Here is a 25,652-nt window from a genome sequence, read left to right on the forward strand (position 1 = left end):
ATAAGGGGGAAAGGGGAGGGGGAAGTGGATAAAGGGGATCAAATGTATGGTAGCTGAATGAAACTGGACTTTGGGTGGTAATCACACAATAGAATATATAGATGTCAAATTATAATGTACACCTTAAAATTATGTAATTGTATCAACTAATGTTACCCCAATAAACTTAATAATAAAATAAAATCTATGCTGAAAACTGCCAAAAAAAAAAAAGTCATAGGAAGGTAAAGTACACCATAGAGAATATAGTCAATAATATTGAAGTAATTATGCATGGTGTCAGGTAAGTAGACTTATCAGGGGGATCATTTTGTAAGTTACACAAATGTCTAACCACTATGCTGTGCACCTGAAACTAATGCTGAATATTAACTATAATTGAAAATAAATAAAGAAATATAAAGAACTCCTATCTGGAATATATAAAGAGCTCCTACAAATCAATAATAAAAGGATTGAGAACCCAATAGAAGAATGGGCAAAGACACTACGTAAAAAGATATCCAAAGAGACAATAAACAATGATGTTCAATTTTATTAATCATCAGCAAAATACTCATTAAAACCATAATGAATGCTGCTACCCTCCCAACAGAATGTCTAAAACTCAGAACAGACAATGCTGTGTTGATAAAGATTTTTACTGTTGTGCAAATGTTAGTTGTTACATATTGAAAAACTATTTGGCATTATCTACTAAAGCTAAGCATAATGCAACTGAATGGCCTTCCAATTCTACTCTTACAAAAATGTATAAATTCCTCTGAAAGATAAAGGAACGTTAATGACATTATTTTTAATAGCTCCAAACTGGAAACAGCATAAATATCCATCAACAGTAGTATGAATAAATGAATTGTGTTATAGTCACACAGTGGAACACTACACAACAACATTACTTATTGTATAAGTAATGAACTATATACAATAACATGGATGAATCTCACAAACATAATGTAAGAGCAGGTAGGACTAATCTATGATGTTAAAAATCGGGATAGAGGGCCAGGGGAGTGACTGGAAGTGACTGGGTAGTGATCATTTTTGTTGATCTGTGTGCTGGTTGTACATGCCTTCTCTTTGTGAAGATACTTTTCTATATGTATGTTATACTTCAATAAAAATTTAACTAAAAAAGAATACTTCTTATGATATTGCTTCAATAATACACAATGCAAAATATGCAAAATGACAAGAAAAAATGGATAAATCCACAATGACAGACAATTTCAACACATCTTTATCAGATATTAATATAGCAAGCAGACCAAAAAAAATTAGTGAGGAAATAGACATAAACAATAAAATTAACAATCTTGATCTAATGAACGTATACTCATGAACTCAACAATCAACAATAAACATTCTTTTAAAACATGTTAACATTTACAAAAATTAACTACATACTATTCTTTAGAGCAAATTTTAATAGTCATCAAATAACCAATATCATACAGTCCATACAATGAAATTAGTATCAAAAACAAAACAAAAGAATTGATCTAGCATATGATCGAGCAATCCCTCTATTGGGTATTTACCCCAAAGACTTGAAAACTCATATCCCAAAAGATATTTGCACATCGATGTTCATAGCAGCATTATTCACAGTGGCCAGGACACGGAAGCAACCGAAAGTGTCCTATGATAGATGACTGGATAAAGAAGCTGTGGTACATATATACGGTGGAATATTACTCACCCATAAGAAGAGATGAAATACTGCCATTTGTGACATAGGTGGACCTTGAAATAATAATACTAAGCAAAGTGAGCCAGACAGAAAAAGTTGAAAATCACATGATATCACCTATATGTGGGATATAAACCTAAAAGCAAAGAAGAAACAAGACAAACAAACAGAGACTCATGGACATGGACAATGGACTAGTGGTTACCAGAGGGTAAGAGGAAGGGAAAAGGGGGGAGGTAGACAAGGGGAGAAAATTTAAATCATTTCTTTAATTAAACAATAATAAAATAAATAATAAAAAAGTCAAGAAAAAAAAATTTCTGTCTGCAAGGACTCAATGACATAATATAATCCCTTAGTTACAACAGGGAAAATGAGATGAGATTCTTAAAAAGATCCCAAATTTTGGTGAGGATTCTAACCTCACCAAACTAAGAAGAGATTCTTTTTAGTTTCCATTTGGGGGAAAGGAAGGCAGTGCTTAATGCCTAGTTTAGCTCCCCTTTCAGGAGGAAAAGCAAAAAACAAACAAAACAAAACAAAAGGACAGAAAAAAATTAGAAATTTAAAATCATATATCTAAAGAATTCATGCATCAAAGAAAAAATTATGGAAACAAAATATTTAAAACTAAATGACAATGCAAACACTACATATCATAACTTGGGGGGTACTATAAAGCAGTACTTAGGGGGACATTAATAGCCATAAAGGTACATATTAAAAATTAATGAATTAAGAACTGAACTCAAAAGGTAAACACTGAGAAGTATATTGAATCAGAGGAAGAGGTAGACTGCAGTGCTGCTTGGAGAGAAAATTATGTTGGTATCAACAGGATCTTGGGCAGCCTCACCAAAGTGTTCTTCGCCCCAGTGTGGCATGAAAGCAGCAAAAGACCTTTGTAAGAGACCCCAGTGGGAGCTAAGTCATGCCTGCAGACCTCCCAGACTTCACCTTAGGCTGACCCTGGGCCACAGGCTAGCTATCCACATAGTCAGTATGGAATAAAGACTCCACTTGATTTATAGTCAACACCTTACTCTGGGTATACCGAGTAGGAGTAATACTTATGAGCTCTGCACTGAGACTGTACTTTGTCCCCCTATCTGACTTGCCCCATTCATTCTTACAATGTCCCAGGACCACAGTAGCTCAAGATGAGGGGGAGTAGAGCCCTAGACCTCAGATGGGATGTGGATGGTGGGATAACACCCTCTTCATGCTCTTGGGGAGACTGAACTGAACCAGATGGAAGCTCCCTGAGCTGGGGTGGTTTTAGTGACATCTCTGTATATTTCCATATGGATACATGCATGTTTATAAGTGCATGCAAAAAATGATCTGAAAAGGTACTTGCTATCCAGTGGTTACTGCTGAGGAGAGCTCTGATATTATAGGTAGTGGTCAAGAGGAGTTTCAGTTTATCAATATTTAATTATTTTAGGACAAGAATGCATTCATATGTTATTCATGTAATTCAATAAAAAATCTTTTAGAAAGATACTGGGAAGAATATAAAATGTTAACTATTGTTTTTGTTGGATGGGAGTATTATAAATAATATTTTTTATATACTTCTGTAGTTTTTAATGTTTTATGATAGCACTACTAACATTAATTTTCTAGGATGATGAAAATGTTCTATACCTCTGCTGTCCAATACGCGGTAGCCACCAGCAAAGTATGGCTATCGAGCTCTTGAAATGAGGTTGATGTGACTGAGAAACTGAAAATTTAGTTTGAATTAATTAATATTTAAATGTAAATAACCACATGTGGCTAGTGACTACTAGATAGGATAGTACAGTTCTGTAATAAGTACATACTTGTTTTTTGCCTTATTTCCAAGGGTTATTTTTACATTTTTAAAAATTGAGATATAAAAAATACAACAAAGTATTCGAGCCTTAGGTATAGTTTGATGAATTTTGTTGTATGTGTGCACCCATGTAACCACCACCCAAATTGAGATATAGCACATTTCCAGCATTTTGAAAGGCTCCTTTGAGCACCCTCCTAATCCTAGTCAGTAGCTTTCAACAACAGTCTGACTTCTTTCACCAAAAATTAGTTTTGTCTATATTTCAACTTCATATGAATGAAATCTTGCATTACATAATCTTGTGTCTGTTTCTTTCACTCAGCATTGTGCCGTCCATGGCACTGAGTGAAGTTGCAGTTTGTTCTTTTTCATCGTTGTGTGGTATTCCATGATATGAATACAGCACAGGGTTTTCTACCCCCATTTTACTCTTGGTGGATATTTGGGTTATTTCCACTTTAGGGCTATTATAAAGAAAGCCACTATGAATATTCTTGTGCTTGTGTCCATCAAAGACTCGTTTATCTTTTGATAGACGAAAGTGCTGATTTCTATTGGAAGAAGCCCAAGAGTGAAATTGCCAAATTATAAGCTATATGTATCTTCAATTTTAGTATACCATCAAATATTTTTTCGGAGTGGTTATACCCATTTACATTTAACCATGCATAAGTTTTATAATCAGGGGAAAAATATTATTTTGAGAAATGAGGGCAAGAGAAACAGTCTTTCTAGACAAACTCCATAATTAGCAAAAAATTTAACAATATATCAAATATATTATCCTTCCCTTAAACTGATTTATAGAGGTCTTGGGAGGAGATTTGGCTTGGTGGCAAAGAGCTCCGGTGTTGGAGTCAGACAACCAAATACAAACCTCAGCCCTGCAAATCATCAGCTGTGTGACCTTTCGGCAAATTACTAACCCTTTCTACTCTTTGGTTTCTTTGCCTATAGATTGCAATATTATCACCTCACAGGATTATTGTAAGAATTAATAAAAAATATTTATAAATTCCATTGTATGTGTCTGGAATATGGTAGTTCAATAAATGTTAGCTCTATGACATTGTTAATATTTATACTAATATATGGTGACCGTTAGTATTTTAGCCAGTCTAAATTTTTATTTTATCAAAATTTTAAATCTTTAAAATAAAATTTTATTCTATTAAATGTTATTAAATAAAAGCCACTTTTATTAAAAATCATTGCTAATTAATTCTCCATCCTCATTCTTTCTCCATTTCAACACTGATAAATTCTTATGAAGTTCTCTGATCTCTATGATTGTGGCAGTTTTTCTCTCAGATGGTTGAATACCTTGAATGGCTTTGAGACTCAATTTAAGGACCAGTTTGCTAGAGTGTTGCTAAGAGAAGATGAAAAGCTAATTTGCCAAAACTAAATTAACTCCTAATACACAAGGGGACATATTTAAGCAGTAAACAGTTGATAAAAATACAAACTATTTTATTCTCCTTATTCCATGTGGTCTTAAGATTAATTATTAAACTTACATTCACATGTCCAGACAAAGCACACACAATTAGCACAATTTTAAAAAATCATACCATCTTCAAATTACCTAAATTACTTATTCAACCAAGGGATGATACAAAGTCTTTCCAATTAATTTAACCTAACACGTTGATTTTATTTTCTACACATCGTGGGGTCTTTGGATAGCTTTTTTAAAAAATCCATATCAATTCTCATTAAGAACACTGGCCGTATTTCAAATTAAACGCTAATATTGCAAGACATTTTATAATTCAATCTCTTTTATATGCCAGTCACAGTAGATCTTTCATTTTCAATGTAATGTTATTCTCTATTGAGTCCTAAGGCAAAATCTTGTTATTGAACACATATGTGTGGGTCGGTGTGTTGCAAATGCAATCAATTAATTGACATACTACAACTGAAATGGCTCTGCTTGCTCCATCCCCAATTTTCCAGCAAAATTGCTATTGTCAATGTCTTTATGTTGGAGATTTACAAGGTAAAGGTATTTGTTAGGTTAGACTTAGCAATTTATGGCCTTTACATGGGGCCTTTCTTAGGTCCTTGTACCTGGAATTGGCTTTTTTGGTTGAGAGGCCACTTCATCCCTGAAAGGATGAGGTCCCCCAGTTTCTCTTGCTCATTGCTCATGCAGTCATGGTTCTTTCTCTGCAGATGATGCCTCTTGTGCAAAAGGCAGGTCTCCCTTTCCCTGTGGAGTGTCTCATAACTGAGGCTCTGATATTAAATCTGGGCTGAGGCAGTCGGAGCAAGATGCTGTGCCCCTTCCTTTACCTACCAAAATGCATCACCCTGAGATCTAGTATGAGGGAAAACCAAGATTAGCATCACCACCAGGAAGTAACAGTTCAAACATTTATTGACTCAAGTAATCTTTAGAGATATTGGCTTTAGTTGTGGTTGTTATTTGGATGTCATAGGTGGAGAACTACATTCCAAGCACAAGAACAGGAAGCCGAGGACCCCATCCCAGCTGTGTCTTCCTCATAGAAGCAGTGCCTCCCTTTGTCCTTTATATTAATGGACTTTCCCAAATGATTTTCAAGATGGTCCTCATTCCTGCTGCTCTTTAGGAGACACTGGGGGTGAGGGGTGGGGGCACTCTTTTCAAAATCACCTTTCTGCAGACAGGTTTCCAATCTGATTCAAGGCCACTTCCCAGGCATCTGGTTTCTGTAGCTCAGAGAATTAGCGCTCCTGATAAATTGCTTCGAGTTCCAAGGCTACTGCTGTCATATTGCATTCTCTGACCATTTTCCAGGTTTCCTCCTCAACCCATTAGACTCCATTCCCATGTAGCATCCAAATCAGTTTTCTGACAAAACACACTGGAGAGAGCTAAGCTAGCACAGCACCTGAAGCACAAAACGGATGCTCGGAAAAAAAAAAAATGTGTTTTGGAGCCCTGGAGTGAGGAATGGAGGTGATGATTACACCTCCAAACCTCTGCAGGTTTTCACAGAGCACATGCTAGTGGCAGAGTCAGGCTTAGGGGTTAAGAGAGGGAGAGGAGAGACATGCTTTAAACTCAACAATTGGTTCCTTGATGGGGGTGGGAGCGGAATAAATGGTGAGCACCCATCTCTGGATAAGTATGACCACCTCATGGGGACACTGTAGAAAAAAATTAAACCTAAAATGGGAAATTGGATTAGCAAATCTTCAGGCTCTCTTTTAAGCCTGGGATTTTATGAGATTCTTGAGGAAGAAAACAGGGAGAGGCAGAAAGAAAAAGACCAGGAAGGAGAGAGGGGAAGGAAATGAAAGAATAAAATTTAAAAGGAGAGAGGAAGGAAGGCCAGAGGCTAGGGACCATTCTTTGCATGTGTCAAATGTTTAGACAGAAACAGGAGAGTTTCCAAGAGGACTGGTATCTCAGTGGGCAGTCAGTGCAGTGTCATGGCACCCTGGTCCCCTGCCTCCAGCACCCACCTATTCCTATCCTATGGGCAGAGCCTTTGGTCCTGGCCTTGCTCAAGGAGCATGAGGTCTAGCTGAGCAGTGTGTGTTCATCTGTTAGGAAGCTTTTCCTGGGACAAAGAAGGTACAGATTTCTCAGCAACTCTGCACATTCCCCTGAGGCACTCAGGATCCTATGGGTCCCCAGGAGTGCCCCCAATCCTTAGTACAGTGTGCGCAAGAAGGATCCCTTCTGGCTCCTTTCCCCTCAGTATTATGAACAAAAGATTGTGTTGGACCCAAATCAATAAACACTCAGGGGCCCAGCAAGGCCTGTGCCCAAATGCAATCTCATGGGTGAATTCTTAAACTAGTCATAGGAACTGGGCCAGTCCCTTCCCCCTGCTCGAAGGCAACATTTGCAGGCAGAGCAAAGCAGCCTTTCTCTTAAAAGATCGTATTTCTGAGTTGTGTCCTTGACAGTGGGGTGGACTGCAGTGGCAGAGCTTGGGCTACGACTCTCATAAGGGAATTTTTCTCTTTTTCACTTTGCTGGTCTGAGCAGGGAACTTGGGCTCCAGCCCTGGGAAGTGTCATAGCTACCACCTCTACCAGGAGACAGCCTAAGATAGACTGCTGGACGTCTGAACCTGGGCCTAGTCCCCGGCCTGGACTGGTCCAATTAGGAAGACCTGGTACCCAAGAGAGAATAGGGATGGAATCTTCATCTGCTCCCCTCATATCTATTTCTTTCCTCTTCTACCTCTGTTCCTGGCCACTCCCTGTCCTATAGGGGGATGCATTTGAAATAAACAGCCTGCTCAACAACAGCGCTCTAGGCTGATCTTGATTTGGAGCACAGCATCCACTCTGCCCCTCCTGTTCCCCACCCAAGAAGCCCCATTTCTGGGACAATCAAGTCAGTGAGCTTTGAAACTGATCATACATGTTCACCTACCTTAGCCCACCCTGCAGCCTCACGCACCCAGACAGCTGTCCGTATATCATTCACTGAGCACACGTCCCACCCCCCAACACACATGCACATGCACTAGGCTCCTGGGTCAGCTTGTTCTGTGGAATCAACCTTACCACATTGCCCCTCCTCTGCTCTCCATCATTTGCCTGCTCTGTAGTTTATTCCTGACTTCTTTTGTGCAAGCCACAGCAGTCTTGCCCCTGTGAATCTCTCCCATGGCTTCCCAGAGAACTCAGTGGCTGGTGTTGAGACACAGAAAGGAGGCAGCCCTCACACATACACAGCCACACCCCATTACAGCGACAGTGTCGACCCAAGGAGAATTGTGCACAGCACATTCATGTACACACCCGGGGACTCTTCATTTTAGTCTACAGAGACCCACCCTTTGCTTGTGAGCCTCCCCCTTACCACGTGGTTTCTCCTCTCCACCCCGGAGCTGGAGGCATCAGCAGCAGGCCCTGGTGTAAGCACCTGGCAATATCAGAGGATAGTCAAACGCCAGATCTCACAAAGAATCCCAACGGGAGGGGCCTCGGGGCTCCTTCATTCTCCAGTTTCCTCCAGTACCCCCAGGCTCCTCCCTCTGTCCCCTGACAAAGACTCACCAAGCCCAGTTCAAATCAATTGTTTTATTGACTGTGTACATACAGATGCCTTTAGAAAAGAGCGTGGCCGAGGAAGGATTGCTACTCCGCCCCGGGCCGCACTTGTGCTGAGCTCCACGGACAAGGCTGGTTCCGACGCCCGAAATCCCCCACCCAAGCCCGAGCTTTCCTTACAGAACGACAACAAAAGGACCCCGCCCGAGTCGCCTCACCGAGTCCACCCTTCCCTTCCCTCCCGTCCTCCCTGCCCACCTGCCTGCCCCCCTCCCCGCCCCCCATAGGGTCACACTTTACAGGACACAGACTTTTCTTCTACAGACCACGCTTGTCTAGAACTACAGGCCAGGAAAATACTATCGTCGCGTAAGGAGGGGCAGGGCGGGGAGACGCGAGGACTGAGGGACTCTTCCCCACCTAGATCCCGCTTCATGTCACGCGCAGGCTTTGTGCAAACCAGGGCACACGCCCTCACAAGGCGGCCCGCCTGGGAGACTATAATTGGCTTCCTATGGCCCCAGCGCTTCTTGATCTGAGGTCTGGGCCTCGTGCAGCAGCGGGAGCAGAGCTGTCCCGTGCACTCATCTCCGAAACCCCAACTCACCCACAACGAAATTGGCCCAGGAACCAGCCTACACTCTCAGCGGAAAAACGGTGCGCGGTTCTGCGGCGCTGTAAGTTAATTGAGAGGGTTCAAGAAAAGGTCTCCCGACCCCCGCCACACACACAACCACACACACACACACGCACGCACGCACACACACAACCACACACACACACAACCACACACACACACACACACACACACACACACACACACACGCACACACCACACTTTTCCCAGAGGCTGGGAAAAGACTGTTAGCACCAGACCCGGAGTGTCGCTGTCTTTGAAAAGAACGAAAATATAAAAATCGGAGCGAGGAGCTGAAAGGCGCCCTAGGCACCCAGCTCGGCTCCAGCTGGTCAGAAGCGGGGCTGAGTGGGGTGTAGCTAAAGGGTTTGGTTCCCAGTAGCAAGGGGGCTTTAACTAAAAAAATAGAAAGTTGGCTTCCAGGACATGCATCCCGGAAAGGACATAGTAGGGGGTCGAGGCTTGACCCCACAGCGTACTACGCTAGGGACATCTGTTGGGGATCCCGGGCCGACCCTTGAGCCACAGCGTTACCATCAGATGTTTCCAACGTCTTCATCCGTTTCCTAAGGCTCCAGGGCCCACCGCGGGGCGGGGTGTGGTGCAGATTTCGAAGGTAACTATTTCGTGGGAACGGAGAGGTGTGGATTTTGCCTCACAGTCAGCGATGGTGTCTTATATCGGGAGAGAGGAGCAGGGAATTGTGCTTGCCAAAGGGGAACTCGGTCCACAAGGACAATGACAACCGTGGGTGGTGGGGGACTGGTGAAATCGTCCCACTCCCCACTAGCAGTCCCCAGGAGTCAAGGTTGGGGAATGGGAAGGGGGTGCAGTAAGTGAGGGGGGCATAAATCCTGCCAGCCCTAGGCTTCGGCTCCCTGGCACCCAAAGGTGGGGGATGAGAATGGGCAGGCGGGAGGGCTAGGGGTTCAGCCCTCTGTCTGCCTGTAGTTGCCATTAATCTCCTGGGCAATGTTGACCGCCTCAGCACCCAGGGGCAGACGATCACTGTACTCCGAGCCCGCCTCGAACTCTTCTTGGTTGGTCTTGGACTGGGATTCCACCAGCGAACTGGTGACCAGGCTCTCCTCTCTCTGCAAGTCCCCGCCTGGGCACCCCTGCTCCGCGTCTTCGTCAAGACCCTCCCCGGGGGCTTCCTCTGGTCCGTCGCCGCCCGTTTCGCCACCTGTCGGGTAGCTTTTCTCGGACTCGAGGTAGGAGGCACGCGGGTCAAAGTCGGCGGCGATGTGCTTCTCCATGGGATCGAGGGCCTGCGGCCGCAGGATCAGACGGTAGGGCTTCCCCGGGTGTTTGGCCAGCAGATGGCAGCACGCGGCGCCCAGCAGAGGCACCGTGGCCAGCATCAGGAGGAACACGCTCACCGCCACGATAACCAGCAGCGAGGGCAACTCTTTCTTGGTGGCGAATACAACTTGCACGTGGCAGGCCTCCCCTGCCAGCGCCAGGCACACAGAGTAGTTGGTGCCAGGCCGAAGGCCGCGGAACCAATAGGCGTTGACGCCTTCCTCCACGCGTGACCACTGCACTGCTGAGCCGCCCCCCGCGGGGCACAGATAGAGCAGGCGCAGGGGTCGCCTCCCAAGCCGTCCTGCTCCCCCAGCGCCGCCAGTCCCAGGGCCCCAGCGCGCCGCCAGCGGCGTCAGCTGCACCCGCGCCTCGCGCTCCGCCACGTCCAGCGCGATGACACCCAGCTCAAAAACGTGAGGCTTCAGGTCTGTGCTCTGGTTGAACGCGTGGTTGGACACGTACCGTGAGGGGTCCCCTTGGTCACAACGCTGCTTCTCCACCGGGTCCTCAGAGACCTGGTCTTCCGCCTCATCTACCTCACCTGCCTCCTCCTCCGGCCCTGCCCCCTTCTCTTCAAGGATGCTACCCTGGGCGAGGCCTTGCCCTTTGATTTTGCCCTCAGGCTTGAATGGTAGGACGCTGTTGCCCCGGCCTTTGGCTGTGGACTTGCGTTCGGAGGTTGGGGTCTGCCCCTCCGGGTCTCCCCCTGCGCCAGGAGCGTGCTTTGGGGGCCCGGCAGCGGTCACCGACACGCGTACTGACGTGGAGTTGACGCCCAGCTCGTTGTGGGCACGGCACGTGTAGATGCCTGCCTCCTTAGCACTCAGGAGGGGCACCAACAGGGAGCCATTTGCGAGTGTGAGGAAGCGTGGGGTGGCTGGGGGCGCGGGCCAAGCGGGTGCTGGACTCGGGGTTGGGGCACCCGTCTGCGTTGGCCCGTCCCCCTCTCCTTCCTCCTCCCTGTCTTCTGCCCCGTCCTCATCGTCCTCCCTGCTCTGGACCGGCGGCTCTAAGACTATGGTACCACCCGGGATCTGAAGTTGCCACTGCAGGCGAGGCGTGGGGTGCCCTTCGGCGAAGCAGTGTAACATGAACGCCAAGCCAGCGCGCAACTCGCCGCCCGGAGCCTCGGGAGGCGGCTCGGCACTCAGACGCACGCTGGGCGGTGCGCAGTTCAGGACCGGCAGCCGGTGCACCGGAACCCCCTGCAGCGCGGGAGGCGTGGCGCACGCAATGGAATCGGGCTCCGGTAGCGAGACCCGGGTGCTCGCGGCCCATGCCTGCAGCCACAGAAGGCTGCAACCGCAATGGAAGGGGTTGTGATAGAGTTGCAGATGTGACAGCGCGCTTAGCGCGTCGAAGGTGCCGGGAGCCAGAGTACGCAGTTGGTTGTTGTTGATGCGCAGGGAGCGCAAGTCTGGCAGCGCACCGAGTGCGTCGCGGGGCAGTGAGCTCAATTTGTTGTGGTTCATTTTGAGCAGCTGCAGCGCGCTCAAGTTACGCAGGTCGCTCCATGGGAAGCTGGATATGAAGTTGTGGCTCAGGTCGAGGTTCTTGAGCTGGTTCAGCACAGCCAGCGCTCCGGACTCCACGGTGCGCACCTCATTGTGCGCCAGCCACAGCGACGTGACTTGCGTGACGTCGGCGAAGGCCCCGCGCCGCAGCACGGTGATCTTGTTGGCAGACAGACTAAGCGTGGTCACGTTGGCCGGCAGTCCTTCCGGCACCTCGCGAAGCTCTTTGTAGGCGCAGTCAGCGAACTGGTGCGCATACTTGTCCACGCAGGCGCACGGCTCTGGGCACGCTCCCGCCATTCTTAGTAGCGCCCCCGCTAGCCACAACGCCCACATGGGCACCATAGCGGATTCTGCAGGTGGAAGCAGGAGAAGAGGGGAGAAGGTGACTCACCGAGTCCCAGCTTCCTTCCCCTATAAAGCTCTGCTTCCACAAACTCGTCTAGAGTAGGCCCCAAGGCTCCCATAACCTCCTGTGTGCCCAGGAGCCTTTCTTGGGCGGGAGTGGAGCTCAATAAAAGTCTCGGAATTAAATGCATACTTCCTCTCAGGGCCGTGACTTACTTTTCCATCGGCCTCCTACCTTTCTCTTTTTCCCCTACCTACCTTCTCACCCTAGCGCTGGCCCCTCTGCCCTGCTTCGGCCGCTCACCGGCCTGTGGTGGGCTCTTCACTGATTACTATTTCTAGGCCTTTGTTTATTCACGTGAAAGAGATACACAGAAAGGGTATTTTTGTCCGTGACTGGTGTCCTCCCTCGAACTCTTTGTCCATGCACAGCACTCGCACACATGCCCATATATGCGCCCAAACAATACAAACACTTGCTCGGGCACCGCCATCAAACCGCTAACTTCTGTAGGGGTTTAGAGGTTCACAACAATTTCGCAGACATGCAAACACAAAGGCACCCAGACACAGACAGGGAGACCTCATTGTTCTCTCAGCTGAACCTAGCATTTGTACAGCGTTCTCCACCACGGTGCAAGGCGCTTTCCTGTTCATCGTGGGAATTGACAGACACAAGCCTTCATGCAAAAGCAACCCATACACGGGGACACAAACGCGCACTGGCGTGTGCACACAACCCTCCACTGAGACTGAAATCCCAGTGGATCAGCAATGCGGCAGGTGGCAAGAGCGTGGGATCCGCGGAAGTAGACTTGCAGGCCACTCTTCCGCAGTAATCAAAGCTGCCTGCTCTGGGTTGAAGCTTCCACGAGTGGAGAACCAGGGCTGCTCAGTCAGCCTTCTGTCTGAGCATTGGGGGAGCGTCATTAAAGGTCTCTCGCGGTCCTGCAGAGCCCAGGCTGGTCATGTGGGCTACCACTAGCTAAGGAAGTAGAATAATGTTCAAGATTTGGCCCCATTTTTTGAAGCTCGAGGATGCCCAAGGGCCCTTCCTCCAATAAAAACTATGCCCAGCCACACAAATGCACTTACACAGATAGCACGCTCCTGCTTAGGGCTCCAGGCTGGTTTGAGAGAGCCCCTCCCACGCCCCTGCCTTTGGGAACCCTTATGCTCCGCTCTGCCTTTGCTCCCAGGGAAGGGCCCCTCCCCTCCTATCCCCGGTCTTAGCCAACACCCTAGGCGGGATCTACCCCTACCTGGATCGAGGTTGTGGGGCGATCCTGCGGCTTACCCTCTGCTCACTGACTCCCGGAGCGCTGCCTCGAGCTTCAATCCCTTCTCCAGATTCGATGTCACGGAGCCAGGACGACAGCCCTGGGGGCTTCCCACATATGTTGCTGCGACTGTGGAGAATTCCGATGGGGGGAGGAGCAGGGAAAGGAACGGGTAAGTTTGAGACTCCCCTGGCCCTGAGGTCTCACTTCAGTTTTTCCTTTCGCGTCTGTTTCCCCCACCTCTCGCCGGCTGTGCAGATTGAAGAGAGCCCTCGCGCGCTCCCGGCTGGGCAGGGACGCGCACAGCCTCTCCCACCTCCCGCATCGTCTACATTTGTTAAAGCCATAGAGGCTCTACCCCTGGTTGAGGCACGTTGGGGCTCCTCTGCCCACCGCCCTCTTCTGGGCTCTTTCTAGTTCACCGCACCTCCATGACCCATGTCCCCCCAACACTTACACATCAGCAAACATTGCCATTATTCCTTATTATACCGACCTCACGTTCAAACACAGTAGCACAGACTTTCACCCCCTCCGCACAGCTGACCGACCTTCACATGTTAGAATTATCCATCATCATGCAATAATCGCGTGGACGTGTTGAGCTTTCGCAACATTTACACACATTTTCAAAAGCACACTTTCACTGGGACACTCACCAGCCTCCCCCTCCCGCACGTACACACATTCACGCGCACTCACCGTCATGCACCGGTCTCGCCAGGGCCCCTGAGCTTAGCTGCTTGCTAATTGAATGCGAGCCGTTCTTAAGCCCCGCAACACGTGAGACAAACCATCTTTGAGGAATTTGGGAGAAGGCAAAGCGCACGACTAAAGAGGGTCGTGTCTTTGCCTTTATACTCTTTTTGCAAATGCAGGTTGTGGAGCAGACAGATCTCCAGCGGGATCCGCTGCGCGCTCTCGCGGACCCGTCCTTCCTACACCCCTCCCCCCCCCCCAGCCGCCTCCTCCCCGAAGCCACGTTCAACACGATGCATAATTGATAGTGTTAGCAGAGCGCCTCACCCTCCCTGCCATTTTTGACTGGATCTGGGCAGATACAAGCCCAGGTCTCCTCCGCCCCATGCCTGTCAACCCCAAGATGAGAAAGCACGGCCCTGCAAGACGCACAGGGAAACGAAGCCTCTTCCCCAGCCCCCCTGGAACCCGTCCAGCCTCTTAAACCCGAATCTTTACGTCTCGTCTTTTGTGACTGAACTAATGTCCAGCGCGCCAGCTCCTGCGCACTGCAGGGTGGGGCGGGGAGCAGCCCGTTAGTAGCCTTCAGCACCCAGGAAGCCCGTCTGAGCGCACCCAACGCCTTACCTTCAGGTCTTGCCAGCTAGAGGCGAATGGGGCTTCAAGGCTGCAGCAAGCAGCCTCACGAAAAGGGATGATTACAAAACGTCTGCTCCTGCTGAGCACTGTGGGCTGGGAACTTAGGGCCACATTTTCCCTCCCATTCCCCCCACCAATATCTTCGCAGCCTCACAAGCAAACACACCGCCAACCTCACACACGGTTCCCCACAGTCTGTGCCCGCTCGCCACCGCCCCACTGTCCCACGCTCACACAACAGCCGGCCTCAGCAGACTCCAATACTCGCTGTTCCTGACTCTGGCTCCCTGTCTCTGGCGAAACCCCGATATTTCTTGTAGCCGCAAGGAGGTGGAGGCGCTGGGATGTTCAGGCATTTGGCTAAAACTCGATTCCTCTCCCCCTGCACTGCCCACTGCAGCCCTAGAGAGTTGCTGGCCAGAATTGAGAAAGGGATACAGGTTCGCGGACACACGCAAAGCCACCGCCTTCTCCGGTTCTTCCCGTAGACAGTGAGCTGTCCCGGGCACCCTAGGCCCCCAGTCCACATCCAGGTCCGTGGAGTGGGGAGCGGGGTCTTTGGCGATGGGTCGGTGGAATGGGTTTGAGGCCTCTAAAAAAATCAATTTCCCAATTCGAGTGGAGCATTTTAATGAGCTGGGGGTGGGGGGCGGACAGACGGGCGAAGAGCGCTGCATCTAAAGAGACCACCAGATTGGAGTTCCAAGAATCTTTTGTAAATTAAATATGAACAGTCTGGAGCACGCACGCTCCTCGTCCCTCCCTCTCTCCTCCACATGCTGCAGCTACTGTAGGCAGTGGAGCCGGCTGAGACCAGCTCATCAGAATCCAGAACTTATTCCACCTACTTGATCCTGTAGTTCCACAGCTGAACCAGGAGGGTGGCAGAGGGGTGAGAGCACCTTGACCCTGCGGTGGGACAGGTGGAGCGGGTCCCTGGTTCGGGAATGAGTTCCTGCGGTTTGGGCCTGGCTGGGCCAGGGAGTGGCGTGGCCCACCTGGCAAAGTCTCTTTGTCTGTGGATCTCGGGGACATCATGAGTGTTGTCTCTGTCTTGGGAAACCTGAGGGGGCGGCCCAGAAAGTCTTGGCCCGGGAAGGGGGTTCTGGGGTACACAGGGGCTCAGCAGCGACGATGAAGAATCGGGTCCGGATGGCAGGTCCTGGAACCTTTCACGGGCGGGGGCGGGGCGCGGAGACAAGGATCGAGGCTCCGGTGTGGAGGCACATGGCTTGTGGGTCCTCCGCCCAGTTTTCACCTCTCTTTTAGTTCTTTTTACGAGGACGCGAACAGACAGGGGGCGAATGAGGGACAACTGAGAGGACCGAGGGATTGTATGACAGAGAGTGGGGAGTGGAAGGGAGAATATGCTCGCTCTCTCTCTGCAAAGCGCTTCCCTGGACCGCAGGGACCCGCCGCGCCAGCGTCCCGAGAATCTCCAGGTCCAGGGAGCCAAGAAAGACCCCAACACCCCCCCCCCTTTTTTTTTTTTTTTTTTTTTTTTTTTGCTTTCTTTCCGAGGCTGCAGAGGCCAGGGGAATTCGGCAGAGAAACAGGGCTCCAGGTACCAGGACCGTGGCGAAGGGCGCGGTGGCCACCCAGCGAGTGCGCGGGCTCCCGCGGACCCCTGAGATTCCCGCCCACTCTCCAGCGAGCGCTTTTGTTCCCCGAGCGCGCCCTGGGGAAAGACAACTCTTACCCCGGCTTTCGACCCTGAGGAGCCTAGTGCCTGCCCCTGCAGCCTGAAGCAAGGTCCGCCGAGGCCTGAGGTAGAAGCCACGATTCTGGGTTCGGTCTCCGAGCTCAGCTACAAGATTACGCATATGTTGCCCGGCGCCTCTAGGCGCGCAGGAGCGGTCTAATGACTATAATGTTAATAATGGTACAGTTACTGAGAGGCTGAGAACCAGGAGCGAAGATACCACTCCCGCCGCCGCCCATGTCTTTGATGGTTAAAGAAACAGGCCGCTAATCAGATGGATGGAAGTAGGTGTGGGGAAAGGAAAGATACAAGGTTCCAAGCCGCCAGCGCTGGGGCCCCAGATTCGGAAATCTGTAGAATCCGGGATAAGGCTTTTTGACCAGGCTGGGTTCCAGACCCTAGACAGACCCAGGGGCCGAGAGCTGGAGCTCGGGGAAGCTTTTTGCAAAACAACCTCTAACTTCGATGTTGCGGACCCAGATAGTCCCAGGGGTGCAGTGGGTCGAAACCCAGTAGATCCCAGTAGGTCAAGGTATCGGGCCCAGGCCTGGTTCGCGCGCGCCCCCTGCTGGATACCGCCTGCCAGGCACCGAGGCCGGGAGCAATGATTTGGGCGACTGGGCAAGGAGGCATGAGCTGTCCCGGGCTCTGCAGACCCGTGGCGCAATGTTCCAAAGTGGAGGACGCTTAAACAAGGTACCAAAGCTTTCCTTCCTAGGCCCACCCAGCCTAAGTCCCAGTAATCTGCAACCTCCTCACCTGCCTAACAAAGGCACAGACCCCCCTTCACACGCCATTGTGTTTCCAGTGCTCAGGACACAAAACAGGTACCCTCTGAATACTCGGTGGATGAATAGTCTGTGGCACCAACCAATGAGCTTAATCCTCCTGTGACAGAACCTTTCTCTATGCCAACGGTTCCCATCCTCCTCCCTGCATGAGTGCTTTGTCTTCGAGCCCTGTTTAGGAGTCCTAGAAGACTGTCCTTAAGTCTCATGACTTAGTAAGGGACCAATAAAATGTCTGAGACCTGAAAAAGAAAATCCTTCGGCTCCAAGAGAGAAGAAAATAAAACTGCACAATTGGAAGTAATAGATGTTTGATTAAAGTTCAGGTGCAATCACTGCACTCAGAGTTGTACATGCCTTGCATTTAAGGCAGTACGTGGATGATTTAATAGATGTGAGAAGGCCTCTGAAAGTAGGAAAGCCAGGGCCCAGGAGGGCATCAAATATGTCTTGCATGGTAGCCTGCTCCAGAGACCTTTCTCATAGCTGCCCTCCAGCTGGAATCTCCTAAACACTCAGTGCTTCCTGCCTTTCAGCTTTTGCAGCCTAGCCCCCCACCCCATTCACATAGTATTCCCTTTTCTAATTTCCAGCAAAAAGTTTACTCCTCGGGGAAGCCAGTCCCTGTTTATAACCCCCCTCCCACCTTTCAGCTCTCCTTTTCCTCATTCACACTCTACATAGTGGTTAGGAAGAAAAGTTCTAGCTTCAGACTCTACCATGTATTAGCTATGTGACCTTGCCCAAGTTATTTAACCTCTCTGCCTTAGAGAAGAGGGTATATTTCAGAATACCAACTTTACTGGTTTGCCGTGAGGAATAAATGAGTCAACAAATGCATGCAAAGCTCCTAGTACCTAGCACTTAAATAGTGCTCAGAAATGAGGTATTATTTTTTTCAACAATAGCTAGAATTAGCCATCATTACTGCCTTGCAGAATTGGGTCCAGGTAGGATTTGGTGTTCTGCTGCACATGCCCCTACATGCTTGTGTCTTGCCTCCCCCACAGGGGAAGAACCTTGGCTCTGCCCTCAAATGTCTCTCTTCACTCCTCTCCCTCCCCCTGCCCCAACACACACCAGGGCATAGGTAGCAATCAGAATTACTGTCAGTATTTGTAAATTTTTAGTCTCAGATACATCAACCCAAATTCTGATGCTTGCGGCTGTCACTAGCGCCTGTTTGGGAAGAGAGGTCTACAGCTGCAGTGTTGGCAGGAGGTTTTTAATTAAAACCACAATCTGTTTAAGTATTTATTGGGCTCTGTGACTTTAATTATTTTCTAGGGAAAAACAAAACATCCACATTTGCTTATGGGAAGACTGTTGAGTCAGAGGAAAGTCGAAACCTGTGGCAGTGTGCTGGAGGCAACTGGGAGGAATTTTCTGAATGGTTCCAAATGAAGCTCAACATTATTAATAATCTGGGACCCAGTTCATGACCTTCCTCCTAGTGCTGTCATGAAATTAGCTTAACATGCTGGCAAGGCCCTTTATTGCCATCACAATTAACAACAGCTCTTCCAGTGGCATTGCATGTAATTATCTGGGTCTGTGCTTGTCTCACTAAATATGGGGAACTCCTGCCTGAAAGAGGCAACGCTTCTGCCCGCAAGAGTCAACATGCTTAGCTATTACAGGCAAGACTGGCTCTCCCTAGAGGGGGAGTCTTGGGCAGCCAGCCCCTCCACAGCAGGGTGAAGCAGGGAATCACTTAAGATGTTCCATCTGCAGATAACAAAATTCCCATCTCAAAGTCTTTTAGACGATTAAGTGTATCATCTCACAAGTAGGGAGCAGGGCTGGTTTCAGCGCTGGTTGACTGAATGACATCAGCAGGCCCAGGTTCTCTCTCTCTCCTTTGCCACCCTTAACAGCGTGGCAGCCTGAGTCTCGTGATCCTTGGTGCCACTGGAGGGTTCAGCAGTAGCTGAGGGCCCATGCATATTGGGAACAGACTAGTGCCATAAAGTGACTGGATTCTTTCTAGAAGCTACAATCTCTCCTTAGGTCTTATCAACACATAGTGGCTTAGGACTCCCCATCTCTGAGCCAACCACTGGCAAAGGGGATGGAATTGATTGGCTTAGAGTAATGATCATCTAGCCCTGAATTGGATATTGAGGAGTTAACCCCAAGGTTCACTATGAGGAAGAAATCCCTTTTAAATAGAAACGTTGGGGAGTCGTGCAATTGGAGTAATCTAATATTGTATCAAAATGAATTGAAATGAGACTGACCATAATTGTAATGAACCATATTAGATATGCCCTTATCTGGAGGTTAGACCAGTCTATGTCCACAGTGTGTGAGCAGCCTGAGGGAAGCTCTCTTGGGTAGGCATACATACAAACTAGAGGATTCTCTGTTTTCACAGAATTCTTGAAAGGATAAAAATGTGTTCTTGGAGATGCCTGTGCCAGATCCAAAGCTATTTTGGGAGTAGTGGAGCTTCAGTCTTCAGTTGGGTATTTATGAACAGATGTTTACAAACTGAGAGATATTCCTACATGACTTTATGTCCTGAACATGTCACTTGGTCCCTTGGTGGAGAAGAGAGGCACTTTACTGTTGAGGTTGGAAAACAGGAGGAAGAGTTCTAACCTGGTCTTATGAAGAGTGTGGAAGCAGCACAAAGCTGCCAGTTTCACAGACTCACTTTGTGATCTTATGCAACTCCTACCCCCTCTCCTAAGTCTCCTCCCTTTCGAAGGAAAGAGAATGAACTGGATGTGCTCTGAGGCCCTGCCAATGCTGCTGTTTCCTGAAACCCTGGTCCTTGGATGCCGTAGCTTTAGAAGCCAGTTTGAGGATGAGATAAAGCCTTCATGGATGTCTTCAGAAAGTCTGGGGACACTGCTGGCCCTCCTCCCCGGGACCCTGGGCAGTTTGTTTTCTACCCCATCACACTGCATCTGCCCCATTTCTTGAGGTCACCTGCACACCTGGGCCCAGGAGCTAACCCTCGTCCTAAAACTGCTGCTCATTGCTCTGTGTGTAGTGGGAGTCCTCCTGCTCCAAAACACTTCCTGAAAGTCCTTCAGATAGCAACATTCAGAGTGCAGAGAGGCTGATGTCTTTAGAGATGAAATCCGATCACTGAATAGGTATGTAGGCCCTGTAAGAAAGGTCAAGGCTACCAGGAGCTCCTTGGCTGGCGGGGGCATGCAGAAGGGAGACACGGCTCTTCTTGCAGTTCTGGCCATTCCTCTCTGCTCTGCAACCTTCAGTTCTCCATTGCCTGGTGCCATCGGAGGAAATGGAGAAAGAACACGATAAGCACTTATTCTGAGACTCACTCAAAGCAAGGTATGAGTTCAGGAAGTCTCGGCCTGGTTAGGAGGACCTTGAGACTCTGAAGCAGATGTGGCCTCTCTGATGACTGTTTCTGGATGGGACAGGTGGCCTGCTTCAAGTCTCCTGTATTAGCTCCCTGTGCCCCCAAGAGACTGAGGTGTTCTCCATTAGAGCAGCTCTCTAGCCAGGCCCCCCAGGGAGAGTGCCACAGCCAGGCAGCTGGCTGGGCAGAGATCTGGAGGAAGGAGAACCCTTCCCGAGGCGGCGTGTTGCAGAGGTGCCTCTAATTCTGCACCTAGGCAAGACCAGTTCTAATGGCCGCACCTCGAGGACAGCCAGGTACAATTCTGTGTAAGGGAGCCTGGAGCAGGAGATCAGGAGTCATGGGGCTGTACCTGCTTTTCCACTGACTTTCTGTGAGACTTTAGAAAATTCTCTCTCCCTTTCTGACCTCAGTTTCCCCTCCTGTGCTGTGGGGCTAGATGTCCCTCTCCACCTACCAACCTCAGCTGGGACAGTAGCTTAGAACTGTCACATTCCCACTCCTCAGGCCTATCCCTACCAAATCCAAAAGGAGGACGGGTCCCACCATGCAGTGCCCTCCCAGGAGGGACAACCGTCAGGCATAGTTCTCTGCAACGTTCTCTTTGGAGTGTCCCAAATAGGCTTTCCTGGAGAATCCAGTGTGTACAGACCAGGAAGGGGGAACTCGTGCTGTGCCTGTGAACGCCTTAGCTTCCTCTCTCTGAGCCAGCTGGAAGCTTTCTATATTTATTTGCTTCTCCCAGGACCTCCTCTATCCAACCCACATCTCTGCTGGTGCTGCAAAAAAGTGACCTTCCTGCAGATGACTGTGTCTCGTAGCCAGGTGTGGGCTGAGGGAGGGGATGGCTATAAATCTCTCCAGCCTGCGACCTGCAGGGTGATTCTGTCAGAAAGCTCATAGAGACAGGGACAGAGGTACGGGGAGAAGCAGTTGGGGGCAGAGTCACCCAGATCCTAAATGAACTAGAACCAGAAGAGAGAGGAGAGGGACAGAGAGGAGGAAGGAACAGGGATTGGAGAGGAGGGAGGGGAAGGGGAGGAGAAGGAAGAAGCCCACGGTGCCTTCTGGGAGTCAGCACAGTGCCTTCTCCTCTAGAGTGTTGAATGTATAGCTATATTTATTTATTTTTTAATTAGAATTCTTCAATTAGAGTTGACATTCAGTATTATTTTATACTAGTTTCAGGTATACGGCACAGTAGTTAGACGTTTATATAATTTATGAAGTGATCCTCCAAATTAGTCTAGTACCCACCTAGCACTATACATAGTTATTACAATGTTATGACTATATTCCCTATGCTGTACTTCACATTCCCGTGACTGTTTTGTAACTATCTATTTGTATTTCTTTTTCTTTTCTTTTTTTTAAACACCTACAGCACCTGGTCTTCCTAGGTGGTCTCCCATCCAAGTACTAACCAGGCCCGATCCTGCTTAGCTTCTGAGATCAGATGAGATCTGGCACATTCAGGGTGGCATGGCCGTACTTCTGTTTGTACTTCTTAATCCCTTCGCCTTTTTCACCCAGCTCCCCAACCCCACTCCCATCTGGCAATTACTAGTTTGTTTTCTGTATCTATATGTCTGTTTTCATTTTGCTTGTTAGTTTATTTTATTCTTTAGATTTCACATATAAGTGACATCATATTGTATTTATCTTTCTCTGTCTGATTTATTTCACTTAGCATAATACCCTCTAGGTCCATCCATGCCATTGCAAATGGTGAGATTTCATTTTTTTTATGGCTGAGTAATATTCCATTGTATAGATGTACCACCTCTTTTTTATCTAGTTGTCTATTGATGGACACTTAGGTTGCTTCCATATCTTGGCTATTGTAAATAATGCGGTAATGAACATAAGGTGCATATATCTTTTCGAATTAGTGTTTTGGTTTTCTTCAGATAAATACTCAGAAGTGCAATTGCTAGATCTTTTGTGAAGCCTCCAAATTGTTTTCCATTATGGCAGTACAGATATATATAGTTATTTTTTATTGAGTATTGCCAATTCCCAAAGTTCAGTGCTTTTTGCATGTTCTCTCTGTTAATTCTCATAATTTTCAAAGTATGTATTATCACCCCCAATTTGCATGAGACCACAGAGGCTAAGCAGTTTGTGCAAGGCCACATAGTAGAGATGGCATTTGAACCAGGTTCCCTCCAAAGCCCATGTTCTGACCACTACATGATACCCTTCCCTGCTCCCAAGCAGCCTTTATAAGGACACCACTGTGGGTCCAGCCTTGCCTACCCTCTGCCTCCCCCTTTGTTGGTCGGGTTTACTGTAGCATCTATCCATCCTGGTGTTAGCCAGGGCTTTATGGCTGTAGAACTTCAGGAGAGAGTCGGCTCTTGGGTAAATTCTGACTCCAGTCCCTCTGCACTCAATCTGGGCAACAAACACAGTTTTAGCGACATTGAATTTTGTAATATCTCCTATCACACTTGTTTGGCTGGCTAAATTTATGGAAAATTTCCGTGGTTATCTAGCTAGCTTTTGAAATCCGCTTGGCTATCAAGTTTGGGATATTTATATTTATATACTGACTTTAGCATAGTCCAGGCAGCTGGTCTTTGAAGAATTCCTTTGGGCTGCATTTCAGGAAGTTCCTTGAGCTAAGAATGAAGGAATTTTCCCTTCATTTGTCAGTAAATGCATTTTGTAAGGGTGGGTAGAGACTTCCCAACTTTGTATTTTGTTTTGTTTTTCAAGGAGGGGAGTCAGCTAAAATTCTATATCCTTCTCCCAATAGAGTCATCATAGACATCTGTTTTATTCAAGTCCAAAGGGTCTGGAGCTGACACCTGGATTTGGGCTCTGTCCCCAGGCTCAGTCCAGGACCAAGGCCACCTAGGGGAGTGTGTTCTCAGAGAGCTCTGCCCACATTCCCTTCGACCTCCCTGCAGCCTGGCCCCACCGATGAGCTGAGCTACATGGAGGGGCTAGTACCCCCTGACACTTCTGACCTACATTATAACTGGAGATAGGGCCTTTCCTGAAATCATGCATTCTCAACAGGGCATTATCACCCCACAGAGGGTTAAAACTGGTTCAAGGAAGGGCTACAAATAGTCTTAGATATTCTAGTTGTTCCTAATCCTTAAAAGGACCAGAGTATATGAACAGATATACAGCATATCTGTATAAGGAAGAAGTCAAATGCTATCTATTTGCAGATGACATGATCTTGTGTGTAGAAAATCCTAAAGAATCTGTAGCAGGGGTCCTCAACCCCTGGTACCAGTCCATAGTCTGCTAGGAACCGGGCCGCGCAGCAGGAGGTGAGCCACAGGTGAATGAAGTTTCATCTGTATTTATAGCTGCTCCCCAGCACTAGCATCACCACCTCAGCTCCACCTCAGATCGTCAGGCATTAGATTCTCATAGGGGCGCCGGTCCCTGGTGCCAAAAAGGTTGGGGACCACTGATCTATAGCATATCCATGGTATTAAAATTTCATTTCGGGGATCTGTGACTAGGAGAAAATGTCTAAAAAGGCTCCTTATGGGGACAATAATGGGGGGAAAAAAGGTTCAAGAAGCCTTGCTCTAAAATAAAAGATTAGAATTAAGATAAGTTTGAATGCTAGGACAAGAAGGATAGGGTGGGAGCCTTCTAGAGTCTGAATTTCGTATCTTGTTAGATCAGCAGACTAGGAGGGCATGGGAAGGAAAGAGCAGAAAAATGGCTCCCGCAAAACACAGCAATGCACCTAGCAGTGTGGGACCCAGATAGCTCCAGTCTAGACATAGGCTTCCTGCGGGGCAAATCCCAACTCTATCACATACAAACTTAATGACTTTGAGCAAGGTACTCAACCTTCTACCCCATGTTCATCTGTAAAATGAAGATGAAGATGTAACTGCCTAGGTTTTCAGGAGACTAAAAGAGGATACCTGTGCTAAATGAGAAAACACCTAGTATCCAGTAGGTAGTTATCTTTCAGTTATGTTAGCGTAGGAGCATTAGTCACCTGGAGACTGTAACTCCTGGATTTCACATCCCCTTCAGTGAGCTCAGGAAGTGCTTGAGTGCTTCTAGAAGAGGATGCTGGGAAGGGGGGCCCACTGCTCTTGGGGTGAGATATTAGGGGATCTTCCTCAGAAGATCCTGCATATTTGTCCACAGTTTCACGGATTTTTCAGTTGCTAAAGTGACAAATATATATAGCCCCAAACATGACTCTAACTCCATTCCTAATTAAATTCCTAACTCAATTCCTAACCTTAATCAACAATGTAACCCTAAATTTGATATAACCACAAATCCCAACCTTAGGCCTCACCCTTACGCCTAACCCCACCCATCCTTACCCCAGTTCCAACCTGGGCCCTCACCTTTGCCCTAACCCTCATTCTAGCTCCACAGGTAACCCAGGGTTTCCCAAAATTAAGTCACTCCCACAGTCACAAGTTTTGCTATACCCGTGTTCCTTCTGAGCTTGTAGCTACTTAATATTTGTCCTTAAATCATACCTTTAAAGAACTCCAGTCACTTCATTCTGAACAAGTATGTTCCAGAAGCTATTAACACTTAACAAATGTTTCTCCATGTACCATCTACCTAACGATACCTCCCATACCACCAAAAATGCGCGGTGCACTTTGGAAAAAAGCACGGGCTACCTCAGCCTGAAGCCCCAGCACCTAACAATCCGCACCCACGTGGAGCAGCGGCTCTCAGGCCAGGCCCGCTGGGGCTACAGCGCCCTCTGCTGGTGGATTCTGGGAGGCTCTCTAGCTCAGTCTGGCTACCTCGGGGTGGGGTCCACAATGTACTCCCCTGTCTGACTTGACATTTGGTGTCACTATCTGTGGGGTTCTGTTAATGTGCAGGAAGAAAGGTGAGAAAGGACCTCATTAT

At 48.1% G+C, this 25,652-nt stretch overlaps 1 protein-coding gene and 1 pseudogene across 6 annotated transcripts; both read right to left on the bottom strand.

Moving 5' to 3' along the window:
- Positions 1-8,795: 8,795 nt before the first annotated feature.
- On the bottom strand, positions 8,796-16,370 carry ISLR2 (immunoglobulin superfamily containing leucine rich repeat 2). Of its 6 annotated transcripts, XM_036218058.1 has the most exons (4): positions 15,949-16,370; positions 15,799-15,918; positions 13,595-13,741; positions 8,796-12,337 (listed from the first exon to the last, which is right to left on the bottom strand). In XM_036218058.1, the coding sequence occupies exon 4, from the start codon at positions 12,327-12,329 to the stop codon at positions 10,092-10,094; it is 2,238 nt and encodes a 745-aa protein (XP_036073951.1). In that variant the 5' UTR covers positions 12,330-12,337; positions 13,595-13,741; positions 15,799-15,918; positions 15,949-16,370; the 3' UTR covers positions 8,796-10,091. The 6 variants fall into 6 exon arrangements, with proteins under 6 accessions (XP_036073951.1, XP_015980483.2, XP_015980482.2 ...); XM_016124997.2 differs by lacking the exons at positions 15,799-15,918; positions 15,949-16,370 and adding an exon at positions 15,185-15,735; XM_016124996.2 differs by lacking the exons at positions 15,799-15,918; positions 15,949-16,370 and adding an exon at positions 14,939-15,146.
- Positions 16,371-22,155: 5,785 nt separating this feature from the next.
- LOC118600738 lies at positions 22,156-22,274 on the bottom strand (annotated as a pseudogene).
- Positions 22,275-25,652: the final 3,378 nt, after the last annotated feature.

This window comes from Rousettus aegyptiacus, unplaced genomic scaffold (genome assembly GCF_014176215.1).
Source record: "Rousettus aegyptiacus isolate mRouAeg1 unplaced genomic scaffold, mRouAeg1.p scaffold_m13_p_3, whole genome shotgun sequence".
In the NCBI taxonomy this organism is placed as follows: domain Eukaryota; kingdom Metazoa; phylum Chordata; class Mammalia; order Chiroptera; family Pteropodidae; genus Rousettus; species Rousettus aegyptiacus.

Excerpts from the sequence above, each read along its gene's own strand:
- ISLR2 (XM_036218058.1), bottom strand. The coding sequence starts at position 12,329 with ATGGTGCCCATGTGGGCGTTGTGGCTAGCGGGGGCGCTACTAAGAATG.